The sequence below is a fragment of the Tupaia chinensis genome, unplaced genomic scaffold (assembly GCF_000334495.1).
Source record: "Tupaia chinensis unplaced genomic scaffold, TupChi_1.0 Scaffold000140_1, whole genome shotgun sequence".
Lineage (NCBI taxonomy): Eukaryota > Metazoa > Chordata > Mammalia > Scandentia > Tupaiidae > Tupaia > Tupaia belangeri.
The window spans coordinates 5836441-5855048 of NW_006159610.1; the positions used below are offsets into that span (position 1 = coordinate 5836441).

General features: G+C 43.4%; 1 protein-coding gene and 1 pseudogene across 2 annotated transcripts in view; both read left to right on the forward strand.

Moving 5' to 3' along the window:
- Window positions 1–18608, forward strand: part of AKR1D1 (aldo-keto reductase family 1 member D1) — a 49436-nt gene that overhangs the window by 8337 nt on the left and 22491 nt on the right. Inside the window, exons 2-3 of one of the 2 annotated variants that reach the window (XM_006145023.3) lie at window positions 5727–5894; window positions 10101–10217. In XM_006145023.3, coding sequence (XP_006145085.1) covers window positions 5727–5894; window positions 10101–10217 — 285 coding nt within the window. The remainder of the gene's footprint in view (window positions 1–5726; window positions 5895–10100; window positions 10218–18608) is intronic. The other variant, XM_014586482.2, reaches the window with a different exon arrangement.
- On the forward strand, window positions 11955–15182 carry LOC102472792 (PDZ domain-containing protein 4-like; annotated as a pseudogene).

Genomic DNA, 18608 nt, shown 5'->3' on the forward strand with positions numbered 1-18608 from the left:
TGTACAAGAGGGAGGCAGCTTCTCTCCTGCAACCAACCCACATGCATAAACAAGAGTCCAGCTGTTGCCTAAACTTCTAACATTTTTAGAGAACGCTGAAGTATAATTATTATTTTAGAGGTTTTTGTGCTCGCCAGAGAGAAACAGAGACAGTGAGAAGACAAGTGAGAAATCAACCCCCCATTCTCCTCGGTGGATGACCTCCAATCCCTTCTCTTTCATTCTCCTCTGGATCTTGGACATGCATGCACATGCACCCAGTGTGTTTCAAGCCACCGGGTTCAGGACTCGAACCATGGTCAGCCATGTGGGAGTCCAATGACATAACTGCTACACTATCTGTTGGCCCCTGTAATTATTAATTTTTAAGCAAAGGCAGCTCATTCAGATTTTTATGAATCTTGAGATGGGCTTTTATTTTATTTATTTAACTTTCTCTTTTTCTCTTTCTTTCTTCTTCCTTTCTCTCTCTTTCTTCCTTTCTCTCTTTCTTTCTTCTTCTTTCTTTTAATTTGACCAGAGAGGGACAGAGTGGGGTGGGGGGAGGGGTGAGAAAGCAAGCCACCAGGTCCGGGACTTGAACCACTGTCAGTCATGTGGGCGTCCAGTACACTTAACCACCATGCCACCTGCGGGTCTCTGGGCTTTTGAGAGCCAAAGAACAAAGGGAAAACATTAAGTTGGTGTTTGCTTTCACTTCTAGTATTGTGCTACCAAGAATTCTTTCGCACATATGTCAGCACATTACACTCACATTTCCTGCCACAGAAGTCCTGGCTTTTGGAAATCAAACATCAAGAACTGACTTCTCTATTTTATTATGTAATTCCTCTCTAGAATCAATGAATGCTGCTTGTCAAGTTACAAGAATGGTTTGGTGTCAGGGTAGAACATAACAAAAAAAAAAATACCAGGGAGAAAAGTGGAGGTTCATATTTCAAAAACCTTAATCTGTCATTTTTGAAATAAATTGAAATGAGAAGAGATGAAATATAGAGAGATCAAGTAAGAAAGCTTCTGTAATAAATCAAGCAGAAAATAATGAAGACTTGAACTTGGTCGGTGGCTATGAGGAAAAAAAATTTCAGATAACCTGACTGAAGGCTACAGAGCATTGAGGTAGACTCTCCAAGGTTTGGCAACCAGTGGGAACAGGCAAAGCCAAGAGAAGGGTGAGCCACCAACCTCCCTCTCGATGCAGTGCCTGCACGCTTCACCCACCCCATACTCTCTGCCTCCCGTTGGGTGTGTTGTCTAGGTCTGCAGTTTCTCCAGTGTCTCATCTTGTCTTCTGTTAGCAAGATGGAGCTCTCTTCCTTTAGATAGCTAGGCTATGTTTGACTTAACCCCAGATATTGGTCTGATAGCGGAAAGGAGATGTGCGGGTAGACCCTGCACTGGACACTTACGGTTGGCGAGGCAGAGGCTTCTGTACCATTTTCAAAGGAAGCAGGGAGTATCGACCATTAACGGGGGGAGCTGATCACTCTGGTAGGGCTAGGCCATTTTCTTCTGGTCTGTCGTCCATTCACTCATTTAGTCTTGCCCTGTCCAATATGCTGTTGGTGTATTCATTTAATTTTTGATTTCCTACCATATTTATTTACAGAATTGCTGTGCTGTTTAGTTCTTTCTGAAATCTCGAAATCTATGACACTTTTTATACTTTCTTGTTCACTAAATATATTTGCAAGTTTATTTCTTTAATCAAAGTAAGCACAGTTATTTTAACTTTGGGCTAGTAATTTTTATTTTCAAAATTATGGTATGAATTTATGACTACATTATTATTTTAGTTAGCAGAATGTCCTCCAGGTTTATTCATATTATTATTATTGTAAATGACAGGATTTCCTTTTTTTTTTTTTTTGGAGAGGTTTTTGCTATAGGGCACGTGCGTTCGCCAGACAGACAGAGACAGACAGAAAGTGAGAAATCACCCCCCAGGGGGGATGGCCACCCCGCAATCCCTTCTCCTCCATTCTCCTCTCGGGATCTTGGGCATGCATCCTCACGCATCCGGCAAGAGTTTTAAACTGCTGGGTCCAGGACTCCCTGTGGTCGACTACGTGGAAGTCCAGCCACATAACCATTATGCCATCCACTGGTCCCACAAGCATGTATGTTAATATGCATTGTCTGGAGCTCCTCCCCATGTCTATTTTAGCTCTGCCTTTAACTGATTTGTTCTCAGTGATATTCCTGTATCATTGAGATTATATTTACTATCTTATATTAAGACTAAATATTTCATAATAACATAGAGACACCTAAGAATGGAAGTAGTGGTAGGGGCTGGCAGGTGGTGTGGTGGTTAAGGAGCTGGACTCCCACATGACTGACCATGGTTTGAGTCCTGGGCCTGGCAGCTTGCTTTCTCACATTCTCTCTCTCTCTGTCTGTCTCTGGTCCAATTTTTAAAAATTAATAATAATAAAAAAATAAATTTAAAGAAAGTAATTATTTAGAAGAGAAATGGAGGCAGTATTTTTATTTTTTCCATGCAAATATCTGGACACTATCTCTTGACTCTGCTTTGGACTATACTTTGTCTGTCCTGCTTGTTGTAATCCATAGCACTTCACTTTATAGTTTTCTTCTAGATTTTTGGCCCAATTTGTGTTCAAGCTCTGTAGCCATGTTATTAATTAGTTAACCAAACAGCTACTTCTGACATCCTGAAATGTGTGTCTTCTTTTCCCAGCTCTTTGGTATTCATGACTATGAGGCTTGTTTTCTTATATCATCTGTGAATTTTTATACCCCTTTATCTTCTATAGTGATAACTTTCATCTGGGGAAGAAAATGCAATGCCTGCTCTGAAGGCATTCTATTTCTTGCCCAGGACAATAAAGTCACTAAAAATGCATCCCATATAGCTCGTCTCACCATTCTACAACAAATCAATAACTGGGTCAGAGTTCACAGGTCTGCCGTTACTTGTCAAGAGTTTGGCTAAGACATTGAAAAAATAGAACAAGTAGTTCTCAACATTTCTTGAACGTGTTCAGCACAATCATTCTCTGAATATAAAGTCAATAAAAACGAACAAATAAGATTAACCCTCTCTGACAAACCCACCCTAAAGGGCAATTTGAAAATTTCATTTAGCAAGACCAGATGTCTGTCTTGATAGAAATTTCCATCAAACCTTCTGTTTCTCAGTAGAAGAAAATATAACTAAAGTGAGACACACTCATATACTTAAGTATCATGACCCAAAAGTAGTGATTTATGTGGAATCTGAGAAATGGTTTCTTGTCTGACATTGGCTAATTTATAAAGAACATACATTTTGGCCCAGCCATGGTGGCACAGTAGGATGTAGTAGGATGCCACTGAACAATGCTCGAGCCATAGGGAGAGCCTGGGTTCAAAGCCTGAGTCAACATGAACAATGATTTTGAATGGCTGGAAAGCTGAGAAGAGAATCACGGTGTGACAAGACTCTGTCAGAGGCACTTCTCTCTTTCTTTCTCTCTTTCTCTCTCTCAAAGAAAAAGAAGGGGAATCCCACCAATCTCATTTAAAAAAAAAAAAAAAAGGTTTTTGCCTTAGGGAGCATGCATTCACTGGAGAGAGAGTAAGAGACAAAAAAAGGAAAGTGAGAAATGACTCCCCAGGGGATGGCCACACTGCAATCCCTTCTCCTCCATTCTCCTCCTGGAATCTTGGGCACGCATGTGCATACACTAGGAAACATACATTCACTGGAGAGAGAGGCATTCTCAATAAAAGGAAAGTGAGAAATGACTCCCCAGGGGATGGCCACACTGCAATCCCTTCTCCTCCATTCTCCTCCTGGAATCTTGGGCACGCATGTGCATATACCCAGAGTGATTTTTTTTTTAAGCCACCAGGTCTGGGACTCGAACTGTTGCTGGTCACGTAGGAATCCAGCAATGTAACTGCTTCACCATCTGCTTCCTCCCAGAAATTTCTAACTATTCTGGAGACTGGGAAGTCCAAGGTCAAGGACACAGTCTCTGCTTCCAAGATGGTGCCTTGAATGTTGTATCCACCAGAGTGGAGGAACACTGTTCTTCGCAAGGCAGAAAAGCAAGTCCTCACGAAAGTCCTTTTTACAAAGCACCTTTAATCCATTTGTAAAGACGGAAGTGACATGACCTAAAAACCTCCCATTAGGCTGCATTTCCAATGCTTGCATTGAGCATTAAGTTTCAACGTGAGTTCTAAAGAGGACAAAACCATTCCAAACCATAGCAAATGGATCATTTTTTAACTCAGGTGTCCAGAAGTTGCCAGGGGTTTTTATCTGGACTTTTTGACATTTTCCTGTAAATGTTTAGGGGACAGGACATTACCATTCTTATGCTTAATGCAGGTAAATAACATAAACAAAGATTTAGTTAACAAATTTTAGAAAAATATATCTTGAGGGGCTGGCAGGTGGTGCAGTGGTTAAGGTGCTGGACTCCCAGGCGGCTGACCATGGTTCGAGGACCTGGTGGCTTGCTTTCTCACTTTTCCTTCCTCTCTCTGTCTCTCTCTGGTCAAATTAAAATAATAGTAATAATAACAAGTAAAGCAAAATAAATCATTTCAAATACACACACACACACACACACACACACACACATATACGTCTTGAAAAATCCAACATGTCCAACAATCTTTGTTCCCCAGCTTTATTGTGGTATAATTGATGGTTAATAAACTGAGCGTATTTAAAGTATACAATTTGATGCACTTACCTGTGAAACCATCTCCATAAGGGAGACAATGTATGTATTTGTCAACTGTAAAAGCTTTTTCATGCCAGTTTGTAGCCTCTCCTTCCAATCCATATCCTTCTCTGCAGGCAATCACTGGTCTGCATCTGTCACTGTAACATAGTTTCTATTTTATTTTAATGGAGTCATATTCTTTTTGTTTTACCAAATGATATTCAATTTTGAGACTATTTCTCAATTTGTTTACCTAAACCTTTTTTAAAAAATTGCCAGAGAATGGATGGGCTCACCAGAGAGAGAAACAGAGAGAGAGGCAGAAAGCACTCCTTAATGGGGCATGGTCACATCCCAATTCCTTCTTTTGCATTTCACCATTTATTGGTATTAGGACACACACGCACACTCACCTGGTGTGTTTTTCAAGCTTCCAGGGCTAGGATTCAAACCCCAGTGACTGTTAACCACTAGGCTGTGGCGCCCACCCTACTGAAACCTTTCCATTTATAATTTAGCCTTTTGCAAATAATATGTGCCCTCCTATCACAAGGCCACCATGAAGTCTCCTGTCACTGGTAAAATTGATCAAATCACATTTCTTTTTTCTTATTTTTAAAGAACTATTTTATTTAACTTTATTTATTTTAATTTGACCAGAGAGGGGAAGAACCAGAGAGTGAGAGAGAGAGAGAGGGGAAGTGAGAAAGCAAGCTGCCAGGTCCAGGACTCAAATGGCAGTCAACCAAGTCAGAGTCCAGTGCCCTTAACCTCCATGCCACCTGCCGGCACTTCAAATCACATTTCCCAAGTCACAAAGCTAAGGAAGAAAGAGATGGATGGGATCCCCTGCCAAGGAAGGGTCTTTTGGGGTGTAAGTTTCTCCCACCTCTGCACACCATCTCCTTGGCACAAGAGCATGGAATTTGGAATGTGTCATTTTGGCTGTGAAACGACATACTTGCAAAATGTTTGGATTAATGATGATGAAACTAAAGACCAAGTTCTCTACTCCCCCCCCACACCTTATCATTTCAGACTCCCAAGGGTGCCTGTGCAGCATCGGTGAAGGCTGCCATCGACATAGGGTACCGACACATCGATGGAGCCTACATCTACAGAAATGAGCACGAAATCGGGGAGGCCCTCAGGGAAAAGATAGCAGAAGGAAAGGTGCGGAGGGAAGATATTTTCTACTGCGGAAAGGTGAGACCTCCCCTTTGCCTTCCATCTCTTTTATCAATGATGGATCTTGTACCACTTTTCTCTGCTAAAAAACGTAGGGCTCACCAAGAGGAAAAGGAAACCTCTTTCTCCTCCTCTACTACCAAATTTTCAGTCTTGCCAACAATGTAGGGACTGACATTTAAGGCAAAGCTTCTTCTTCTTCACTTACGGACATTAACTTAAGACAACTTAATATGGGAAAAGCCAAATCTGCAAAGCAGAAAAACTGGAAAGTGGCAGGAAAGAAGGAAATGGTTAATGTATAAACATTTACCAAAACTTCCTTTAGGAGCAGCTTTCGAGGGACCAAAGCGACTAAAGCTATGCTCTAAATCTCACCTCCTAGACCCCTGAAACACTCAGACAAGGAGAGGAGTGATTTTGTCACAGAATGACCAGAAATCACCACAGAGGCACAAGACATATGAGGAACCAAGAAAATATCTCTCCCCTAAGTAAAAAAAAAACAATCCTTCATCATATACAAGCAGTACAGTGGAATTCATAGAAATGTCTGATAGAGAATGCAGAATGTTCATAGGGACAAAACTAAACAAGATGAAAGAGCTGAGAGTAAATGAACTCCAGAAGACACAGGAGAAAGGAGACACCAAGTTCCAGGAGGTGAGGAAGTTCTGAAAGAGGAAATACACACAATAAGAAAGAATCAAATGGAGCTACTAGAGATGAAGGCTGCAAAACAGGGAATCAAAACCTCCCTCGAGTATTAAAAGCAGATTAGTCCAAGCAGAAGATTGAATCTCAGATGTTAAAGGCAAGACCTCTGACCTAGAAAAAACAACAACCAAAAAAACTGAGAAAATAACCCAAAAAATGAGAACACTATACAAGAAATACTAGATACCATTAAGTGTCCAAACATCTGGATAACTGGTATCACAGAAGGTGAAGAAACTAATAAGGGTATTAATAATCTATTCCATGAAACCCTGGAAGAAAAACTCCCCAAATCTAGAGAGGCATTCAAATATCTAGACCCAAGAAATAAAAAGGACCCCTATTAGAATCGACCCAAGAAGATCTTCTCCAAGGCACATCACAGCCAGATTGACCAAATCTACAGACAAAAACAGGAAACTAAAAGTGATAAGAGAGAAATGTCAGGTTACTTATAAAGGTTATCCCATCAGGCTAACACCAGACCTCTCATCAGAAACAATGCGAGCAAGGAAGGAATGGGAAAATATATTTAAAGTGTTAAGTGAAAAACAGTTTCAACCAAGAATACTATACCCAGCAAGATTATCCTTCATATGGGGGAGGGGGGGAAATAAAAACATTCTCAGATAAATAAAACCTGAAAGAATTTACCAACACCAGACTAGCTCTTCAAGAAGTACTGAAAGGAGTGCTGTACCAGGAAAACTAAAGACACACATACAGAAATAAAAGAACAAAAAGCAACCAAGAAAATGACCAACTTAATGCTAGGGGCAAGAAAAATCAATAATAAAGTTGAATATTAACTTCCAGGATTTAAATGGAAAGATCAGACCACAACAACGCTAAAAACGCAACAGAAGAAAGATTAACTACATAAGACTGAACTGGTGAAATAGAACTTTATGACTTTTGAGTAAAACATTACTGTCTTTTTCTTTACTAAGCTTTGTTTTCCCAATTTAAGGATTTTGCTTTCTTTTGAGCTATTGATAGGTTTAGCGATATGTTAAAATGTTTTTTGGGGGACCAGCAGTTGGTGTAATGGCTATGTCACTGGACTCCCATATAGTTGACCACAGTTGAGTCCTGAACCCAGCGGCTTAAACTCATGCCAGGCACGTGTATGTGCACCCAAGATCCCAAGAGGAGAAGAGGGGAAGGGATTGCGGCATGGCCATCCCCCCTGGGGGGTGATTTCTCACTTTCTGTCTCTCTCTCTGTCTCTCTCTGTCTTTCTGGTGAGCACACGCACCCTATAGCAAAAACTTCTCAAAAAAAATGTGTTTTTCTTGTTTTTTTCTTTAAATGGAAACAAACTTTTCTCTCTTCCTGACTCCATTGGAATTGGAAAATATTTGGGAGTATTCTTATTTTGTGGCAGAATAGTTATTTGCATAAGTTCAATAGTACCTGTTGCCTTGAACCAGAAATTGGAAATATTCATTAATGGACAAGGCTTTGACTGGAATGTCATATCTGAAGATTAAACCAGAATACTATGGAGCTAAGGTAGATCTCAAGTAAGCCAACAGAAGCTCTTGGAAACATGGTCTGGCACCATGAACAGTTCTGTCAGACAGAATTAGAGAAGCTATATGAAAGAATTTGTACCATAAAATAACCTGGACTTTTCCAGCCCAGCATTGTAGTCAGTAGAAACTGCAAAAGAGCAACCACAACTAGAGGATTATTTTGAGGAAGATTTTGAAGGAAGAAAAAGAGACTGATCTTTACTAGCAGATGGTCTATCACAGACTACTTGGTAGGCAGGACTGAATTGAAAAGGTTTATGTGTGACTTGTGTGCTGGGTGTTTGCTTTTCAATAGTTTGAGTAGTTGACATGTAAATATTTTCTCAAAAATATTTAAAACCATACTGCTTCTGTTACAGAGCCACAAACAAAATTATAACAAATATTTCAAACATTATCTTTAAAATTCAGTTTTTTGAAATTTTGGAAGATGAATATTAACTGGCAAGAACTATGGAGTATGAGCAAATATTTTTTGATATGTAAAGTAAATGTTTGTGGGAAAATGTAAAAATAAATAAATAAATTAGAGGGAGGAAAAAAAAAGCCCACTTCCTGGTCAGAGGCAGCCCATTGCTTGGCTCTTCTTTGTCAACCATTCAGGCCCCCTTCCCTTTCTAAAAAAACCTTTTTTTTCCTAAAAAAAAAAAAAAAAAAAAAAAAAAAAAAAAAGATAGATAGATAAATTAATAAATAAATAAAGGAGGAGCCTTCTTTTTTAAATTTTTAAAATTTTCCATTTATTGTTTTCTGTATATTTTGCCTTTTTTCTCATCCTTGATTCCCTATCTCACCCTCTGCCATCCCCCACCCTCCTCCCACACTGTGTCTGGTATCTATTGTTGTTTTCTCTGCCTTCCCCCCCCCACACACACACATTTTATTGTTTCACTAAATATTTGAATTAATCTAAATATTTTCAATAGCAAGCACAGCTGATATATACATATCCATGAACACAAGTCTGACTTTAGGCATTATCCTCAGTGAGGAGAATGAATATACTATAAAACAGCACCTAGCTAGGGCTATATAGCTTACTGCAGTCATCAAATAAGTATTTTTAATTTTTTTTCAATGTTTAAAAACCAAGAAAATAAGAATAATTTATTTAGAAAATACAAACTTTGAGGCCAGTAGGTGGCATGGTGGTTAAGGCACTAGACTCCCACATGGCCGACCATGATTCAAGTACTAGACCTAGTGGCTTGTTTTCTCACTTTTCCTCTCTCTCTCTCTCTTTCTCACTCTGTCCCTCTCTGGTCAAATTAAAATAAATAAATAAACAATAAATAAATAAAGTTAAATACAATTCTTTTTTTTTTTTTTTGAGAGGTTTTCACTATAGGGCGCGTGCACTCGCCAGACAGACAGAGAGAGACAGAGAGACAGAAAGTGAGAAATCACCCCCCAGGGGGGATGGTCACACCACAATCCCTTCTCCTCTATTCTCCTCTTGGGATTTTGGGCACGCACGCACACGCGTTGGCCTGAGTTCTAAGCTACTGGGTGTGGGACACGAACCACGGTCGACTACGTGGGAATCCAGCGACATAGCCATTACGCTAACTGCTGGTTCCCAACAATTCTTAAAAAAAAAAAATCAGTGGGGCCAGCAGGTGGCATAGTGGTTAAGGGCGCTGGACTTCCCATGGCAAATCCCAGACCTGGTGGCTTGCTTGCTCGCTCTCGCTCTCGCTCTCTCTCTCTCCTCTCTCTCTTTCTCTCTCACTCTATCCCTCTCTGGTCAAATTAAAATAAATAAATAACTGGATAAATAAAGTTAAATAAAATAATTCTTAAAATAAAAGAATAAATTAGCAGTATAATCAGATGACACTGCCGCATAAACATATTTTTGTGAATGAAATAAGTGAGTAAAATGCGTATGAGTGCTTTAAAAAGGATAAAGAGCTCCAGTATTATAAAAATAGTGTGGATGTTAACTATCTCTCTTTGATTCTTTCAGCTATGGGCTACAAATCATGAACCAGAGAGGGTTCGCCCCACCCTAGAGAAGACACTCAAAGCCCTCAACCTCAATTACGTGGATCTTTATATCATCGAAATACCCATGGCTTTTAAGGTGAGTTCAGATACAAAAAGGTTACCCTCTGCACCAATAGCCATGTTCTGAAGCTTGTGTATTACTTAACACCAGAAAATGCAATGGTGTCTTGTTACCATAAACTTCTAATAGATCAGAGAGCATTGACCTAGCCTAACATATGCCCTCCAGGATTATGTTAGCAGACTTGGGCCTAGATCCTAAGCTTTAGACCCTCAATTCAATACAGTGTCTACTATACCATGTTTTTACAACTGTGGTTTAAACTGTCTCCATCAAATCAACATTTAATCCCCTAACTGTAGTCCACATTTTAGTTGCCCAACCTCCAAGTACACCCTTCTTCTCACACATGCAGTTAATAAAAATGTCCCCACAGAACATAATGTAAAATAATGTATACATTTAAAGACAAAAATACCCTCCAACAGGCCAGCCAGGTAATGTGGTAGTTGAGGTGACTGGATCCCACATGGCCAATCAAACAGTTTGAGTATCAGACCTGATAGCTTGAAGAACATGCCAGGCACATGTATGTATGTGCCCAAAATCCCAAGAGGACAATGGAAGAGAAGGAATTGTGTGGCATGGCCTTATTTCCTTTCTCACTCTCTCTCTCTCTCTCTCTGTCTCTCTCTGATGAGTGCATGCACTCAATAGCACATGCACTAAAAGAAGAAAAATTGCTAGGAGCATAGGGAAAGCAGGCCAGATGGTCTCTATTCCTCACTACAAGTCCCCTGCACCCAGGGTTGTTTTGGCCCAATGCCACACCCAGTGTGACACACAATTTTAGACACTACCTTGCAGTCTCACTTTGCAGCTCAGCCCTCAGCCACATAGGGACTAGAGAGGTTCAGGAGAAGGGGGCTCCTGATGGGGCCCACGTATATAGGAGCCAAACATATGAACACTGTGAGGCTCTGGAAAAATCCTTTCCCATACTCCACCCACAGAGAAAACTCGTCTCTGTAAATCTGAACCTAAGACTCGCACTATGGGTTCCACATTGCCACCCATATAAGAGGGAAACTGGCAAAGAGGTAATTCACAACAAAGAGAAGGACACAAGCTCACAGCTATTAAAATCTACTCTAAAGAATTAGCAAGTGAATACACCAGATAACTAAAAACCACAGTAGAGCCTAAAGAACTATGAGAAAAACAGCAAAAACTTACCCTAAAGGAACATAACTCTTCATCAACAATGGATAAAACACAGAAAATTACTGAAATATCAGAAAAAAAAATTTAGAATACTTATCACAACTCAATTCAATGTAAACAGACAACCAGGAGATTAGGAAATATTTCTACGACTTGAAGGATGAATTCCATAAAGAGACAGACACCCTGAAAAAGAATCAAACAGAACTACTAGAGATATAGAGTACGATGCAGGAAATTAAAACATCCCTTAAAAGTATTAACAGCAGATTAGATGATACAGAGAAAGAATCTCCGATTTTGAAAACAAAACTTCTTGGGACCAGCAGTTAGCGTAATGGCTATGTCGCTGGACTCCCACATAAGCGACCGCGGTTCGAGTCCCGGACCGGTGGCTTAAACTCACGCCAGGCGCGTGTGTGTACGTGCCCAAGATCCCGAGAGGAGAATGGAGGAGAAGGGATTGCGGCGTGGCCATCCCCTCTGGAGGGAGGTTTCTCGCTTTCTATCTCTCTGTCTCTCTCTGTCTGTCTGGCGAGCGCACGCGCCCTATAGCAAAAACCTCTCAAAAAAAAACAAAAACAAAAACAAAACTTCTTATATAGTCCAAGCAATTGAGAAAATGGAAAAACAACCATTAAAAATAAGGTCAGGCCACCGGGCCAAGCCGGGACGCAAGGTCCCGTGCAAGGGCTGCTGAGAGGTGTGTCCACGTTCCCGCCGCCCCAGCGCCCGCCGCCAGCGCGATGGGATGTAATATGTGCTTGGTGCAGAAGCCAGAGGAGCAGTACAAGGTGATGCTCCAGGTGAACGGGAAAGAGCTCTCCAAGCTGTCTCAGGAGCAAACCCTGGATGCCCTGCGCTCCTCCAAGGAGCCCCGGGTGTTTCAGGTGCTGAGACGGAGCCCCCGCCTCCGGGGGCACAGCCGCTGCCATGACCAGCTCTGGTGGACAGCGGCACTCAGACCGACATCACCTTCGAGCATATCATGGCGCTGGGCAAGCTGTGCCCGCCCACTCTGCCCATGGTCATCCTGGAGTCGTATGTCTCCTCAGAGCTCCCCCCATCAGCCATAAGTACTAAGACCCGGCAGAGTTCATGGAGGGCGGCCCACAGGAGGCAGACCGCAAGGATGAGGTGGAGTATGAGGAGGTGGAGCTGTATAAAAGCAGCCACGGAGACAAGCTGGGCCTGATGGTTTGCTACGGCACGGACGACGAGGAAGCCCTGGGGGTATCTACGTTGGAGAGTAAATCCCAACAGCATCGCACCCAAAGACGGCCAGATCCGTGAGGGAGACCGCATCGTCCAGATCAATGGTGTGGATGTCCAGAACCCGGGGGAGACAGCCATTCTGAGCCAGGAGGAAAGCACCAAATCTCCCTGCTGGTGGCCAGGCCAGAGAGCCAGCTGGCGCCCCCTGGGCCAGGAACTTTGAGGGAGGACTGCCCCCCATAGCTTCAGACCCAGGACCCCCAAGCCAGACACCCCTCTTTCAGCCAGGTACACTGTTTTGTTTTGTTTTGTTTTGTTTTCCTTTCTTTTACTGTCCCCTTACCCACGTCTTTCATTTGTTAATTTCTCTCTTCTGATTAACACATAGGAACACCCTCAATCCTACCACACCACACTCCCATCTTTCCACCCCTGGCGAAATGGCGACTTTATTCTACGTATTATTTTCTTCCCACTTATTCAGTCCTCACTTCCTTTATCTATACCATCCCTGGCTGTCTAGAAAGGTCTAAAATTACAATTCTGAAACATTCTAGCATTTTAAGACTCTCTGGAATCCTCCCTTCCACTGAACCTCCTGCTAAGAAGGAGATACATTTCTTTGTACACCTGAAGAGAATTCTTTTTCTTGGATTACATTTCTAAACACAATTGAAGAGAGACTTTGGCTGTCCCCATTCCACATCAGAAAGGAAACACACTTGTTCCTATTCTAAGAAACTTTCTGTAAAAGGTTTTTCAAAGGGAACACATCTCCCAATGGATAGAAGTAGAAGAACCTCAGGCCAGAGAGCCAGCTGGCAAAGCGGTGGAAGGACAGTGACCGGGATGACTTCTTAGATGACTATGGCTCTGAGAATGAGGGGGCCCTTAGTGCTCAGAAGCTGAAATCACCCCCTGCCCAGCCTCTTGGAAACAAGGAAGAGAAGGGGGCTCCTGATGAGGGCCCAGGCCTGAGCAACAGCCAGGAGCTGGACAGTGGGGTGGGCCGGACCGACGAGAGCACCCACAACAAAGAGAGCTCTGAGCACAACTTGCTGGGAGATGAGCCCCCCCAGCTCTACCAACACCCCTGGCACCCTGCGCAAGTTTGGCTCACAAGGGGATGCCCTACAGAGCCGGGACTTCCACTTCAGCATGGACTCGCTGCTGGTCGAGGGTGCTGGCCTGGGAGGGGGTGACGTACCAGGCCTCACCGATGAGGAGTATAGCGCTACCGGGAGCTGCTAGAGATCAAGTGCTACTTGGAGAACGGCAACCAGCTGGGCCTCCTGGTCCCCCAGGCCTCCGGCGGCAACGGCGCCCTGGACGTTAACCGCAATGAGAGCCTAGGTCAAGAGATGGCCATGCTGGAGGAGGAGCTGCGGCACCTGGAGTTCAAGTGCCGCAACATCCTGCGGGCGCAGAAGATGCGGCAGCTGCGGGAGCGCTGCATGAAGGCCTGGCTGCTGGAGGAGGAGAGCCTCTACGACATGGCAGCCTGCGAGCCCCAGAAGCACTAGCTGTCTGACATCTCCAAGCTGCCTGAGAAGTCCGACAAAGACAACACAGGCGCCTACAACACAGGGGGAGAGCTGCCGCAGCACACCAATGATGGCCAAGCCCCTGCCGGAGAGCCCCCTGAGGCGCGCTGCTGTGGGCGACTCCAACTTGAACCCGACCTCTCCCGGCCCCCCTAGCGCCAGTCTTCCCAAGGCAGCTCCCCAAGAGGGGAGCCCTGCAAAGTTCCGATCCCTCTCCCGGGATCCCGAGATGGGCCGAGACAGCACGCAGAGGAGCACGTGTGCCGCAACCCCAAGGTGGGGGTGACCCTGGAGCGCCTGGGCCCCCGAGGGCAGCCCTTACCTCTCATGGCGCCACCAGGGCCAGGGCCCAGAGAGTGAGCACTACCAGAGCTGCGTGCAGCTGGTCCCGCCTCGAGGCCTGGAGGAGCTGGGCCATGCGCCCTTGAGTTTGGCCAGCGGCCCTCAGGTGGGCGGGGTGGCAGCCACGGCCCCCGAAGCGCCACGCATGGAGTGGGAGGTGAAGGTCAGCAGCGACTGGACCCACTACGTGGCCAAGCGGTGTGTGCGGGATCAGCTGCTGAAAACCCGGGTCCTGAAGATCCGGGAGGAGCGTAGCGGCATGATCACTGACAACGCCGCGGTGAGCGAGATGAAGATGGGCCGCTACTGGAGCAAGGAGGAGCGGAAGCAGCACCTGATTCGCGCGCGAGAGCAGCGAGCAGCGGAAGCGGCGCGAGTTCATGATGCAGAGCCGGCTGGAGTGCCTGAGGGAGCAGCAGAGTGGCGACAGCAAGCCCGAGCTCAACATCATCGCTCTGAGCCACCACAAGACCATGAAGAAGCGGAACAAGAAGATCCTGGACGACTGGATCACCATCCAAGAGATGCTGGCCCACCGTGCACGCTCAGCCAACGGCAAGCGGGTCTACAACCCCCTGCTCTCAGTCACCACTGTCTGAGCTGCCACGGCGGAGCCCATTCCGGCCTAGGCCGGCTCCCTCCCACTTAAGAGTCTGGTATGTAGGTGGGTGAGTGTGTGCATGCCACAAGCATGTACACACCTACCTGTCTGTGCGTGCACATGCACGGGAGTTTACTGGAGAGAAGCCCCTGAGAAGGGCCGCTTCTCTTCCATAGGCTACTTCCTTCTCCCCGGGCAGTGACCACAGTGATGGCTGGCATTGGGCACCCCGTGATGGTCCCCTTCCAGGGCTCCTTCGACCCTAGTGCTTAGAGACAGGACGTGGAGCTGCAGAAGAGAGGCAAGGATGCCCTAAGCACAAGAGCACACCCAGCTTCACTGCTGAGTGCAGCCTCTCCGTGTGGCTGAGAGACTGTTATTTGTAGGCAAAGGCAACCTTGATTTTTGTGGTTTTCTCCCTTTCTGTGCTTATCGATCGTTGTTTTTGTTTTGTGGACCTGCTCTGGGGGCTGGCAGCTCCTCCAGGCAGCCTAACAAAAGTGGAACCCTGAGTGATGGCTGGGAAGAAGTGGGGGGAGGCTGAGAGGGAGGGTGGGGGAGGGGCAGGGGAGGGCAAGGTGGGAAGGGAAGCAGCTGTCCAGTGGCCTCCACTGACAGTGAAGGAGACTTCAGGGACAGAGGGAGCAGGGTCCGTCTAAGAAAAGACCACTGGGCCCGGCACCACCTGCACAGGGTCTCCTCTCCGAGTGGCCTGAGGAAGGCACCAAGGTGGCCAGCAGGCCCAGAAACCACAGAGGAGCACCTGGGCTGTGTGGCATGGAGAGGACTGGGGTCTTTGCTAGTGTGGCCGGGCTCCTGGGCTGTCTGTGGAGCCCGAGGCAGACAGGCTGTCCTCCCTGCCCTCGACTGCATCTCAAATAAAGCAAGCAGCCTTTCGTGCAAAATAATAATAATAAATAAATAAATAAAAATAAGGTCAACATACAGGAAATCTTACACACCATGAAAGAGTATAAGGGGTATTCCAGAAGATGAAGTGACAAGTAAAGGCTTAGAAGATATCTTTCATGGTATATTAGCCAAAAACTTTCCAAAGTTAGAAAGACATATAGAAATCCAAATTGAGGAAATACAAACAACATCAATAGATTTCACATAAAAAAATCCTCTCCAAGGCACATCATAGCCAAAATGGTAAAAATTAAAGACAAAGACATTCTAAAAATGATAAGAGAGAAATGTCAAATTACTTATAGAGGTTATCCTGTTAGACTAACATTGTACCTCTCAACTGGAACAGTGCAGACAAGGAAAGAATGGGAAAATATATAAAACTCTGAAAGAAAAACAACTTCAGCCAAGAATACTATATTTGGCAAGATTATCCTTCAAATGGGAAGAAGAAATAAAATTATTCCCAGATAAACAAAACCTGAAAAAATTCACCAAAATAGACCAGCTCTTCAGAAAATCCTTAAGGGAATACTACACCCATAAAACTGAAGGAAGATAAGTAAAGGTAAGAAAACACAAAATAATCTGAAAAAAAAAAGTATCAAAATGACAGGGATATGATCACACATATTAATAATAACATTCAATGTTAATGAATTAAATTCCCCAACTAAATGACACAGATTTGTTCAATGGATATAAAAACAGGAGCCCTCTATATGTTGCTTACAAGAAATACACCTCATTGACAAAGATAAACATAGACTGAAAGTGAAAGACTGGAAAAAAATATCATGCAAATGGATATTTTTTTAAAAGGCAAGAATCACACAAAATAGACTTTAGGATAAAAAGGGTAAAAAGAAACAAGGAAGAACACTACATAATTCTAAAAGGGTTAATTCACCAAGAAGATACAATAATCATAAATATTTATACACCCAATCCCAGGGCACCCAAATATATAAAAGAAAAACTACTAGAGCTAAAGGAAGATGTAGACTGCAATGCACTAACTGCTGGGGATTCCAACACTCCACTGTCACCACTGCACAGGTCATCTAGACAAAAAATGAACAAAGACAGGAGCTACCATAAATCTAATGGACATGACATATATAGAGCATTCCACCCAGAAACTACAAAATACACTTTTTCTCATCTCCTCATAGAATATTTTCAATATTGACCACATAATAGGCCACAAAACAAGCTTCTACAAATTAAAAATTTAGAAACTATCCCCAGCATCTTCTATATCCACAATAGAATTAAAATTGAAATCAATCACAGAATGAGCCCCCTGAAATACACAAAAACATGGCAACTAAACAATCTATTCCTGAATGACTTTCAAACTACTGAAGAAATTAAGACAGAAATCAAAAGATTCATTGAAACCCACAATAATGAACACTCCACTCTCCATAACTTTTGGGACACAGTGAACGCAGTCATAAGAGAGAAGTTCATAGCCATTAGTGCTCACCAGAAAAAATACATAAAGGTGGAAAATAAATAACTTAATATTATTATCCATTAAAAAACTGGAAAAGCAGGGGACCAGCAGTTAGCATAATGGTTATGTCACTGGACTCTCATGTAGTCGATCACGGTTCGCATCCCAGACCCGGTGGCTTAAAACTCAGGTCGGGCGCATATGCGTGTGTGCCCAAGATCCCAAGAGGAGAATGGAGGAGAAGGGATTGCAGAATGGCCATCCCCCCCTGGGGGGTGATTTCTCGCTTTCTGTCTCTCTGTCTCTCTCTGTCTGGCAAGCGCCCGTGCCCTATAGCAAAAGCCTCTAAAAAAAAAAAACTAGAAAAGCAACAACAAAAATAACAAAAGTAAAGAAATATAAAGATTAGAGATGAAAGAAATGAAATACTGATTAAAAGAACTGTTTGAAAAAAATCAACCAATCAAAAAGCTGGTTTTTTAAAAGGATAAACAAAACTTACAAACCATTAGCTAAACTAATCAAGAAAAAAAAAAAAAAACAGAGAAAGTAACCAGATAGGGAACCAGCAGTTAGCGTAATGGCTATGTCGCTGGACTCCCACATAGTCGACCATGGTTCGCGTCCCGAACCCGGCGGCTTAAAACATGCCGGGCGCGTGTGCGTGCGTGCCCAAGATCCCGAGAGGAGAGTGGAGGAGAAGGGATTGCGGCGTGACCATTCCCCCAGGGGGTGAGTTCTCGCTTTCTGTCTCTAATGTCTCTCTCTGTCTGGCGAGCATATGCGCCCTATAGAGAAAATCTCTCAAAAAAAAAAAAAAAAAAGAAAGTAACCAGATAGATAAAGTCAGTAATGAAGCTGGTAATGTTACAACCAATATATCAGAAATTTAAAAAAAAATAGAATATTACATTCAACTGTATACCAACAAACTAGAAAACTAAGATGAAATGGACAAATTTCTGGACACATACACATTACCTAGACTGAGTCAGGCTAAAATAGAAAACCTGAATAGACCAATAAAAAGTGATGAGATTGAATCAGTAATAAATAGTCTCCCAACAAAGAAAAGCCCAGGTCCAAATGGCTTCATGTCTCAATTCTGCAGAACTTAAAGAAGGGCTAATCCTATTTCTTCTCAAACATTTTTCTTTTCTTTTTTT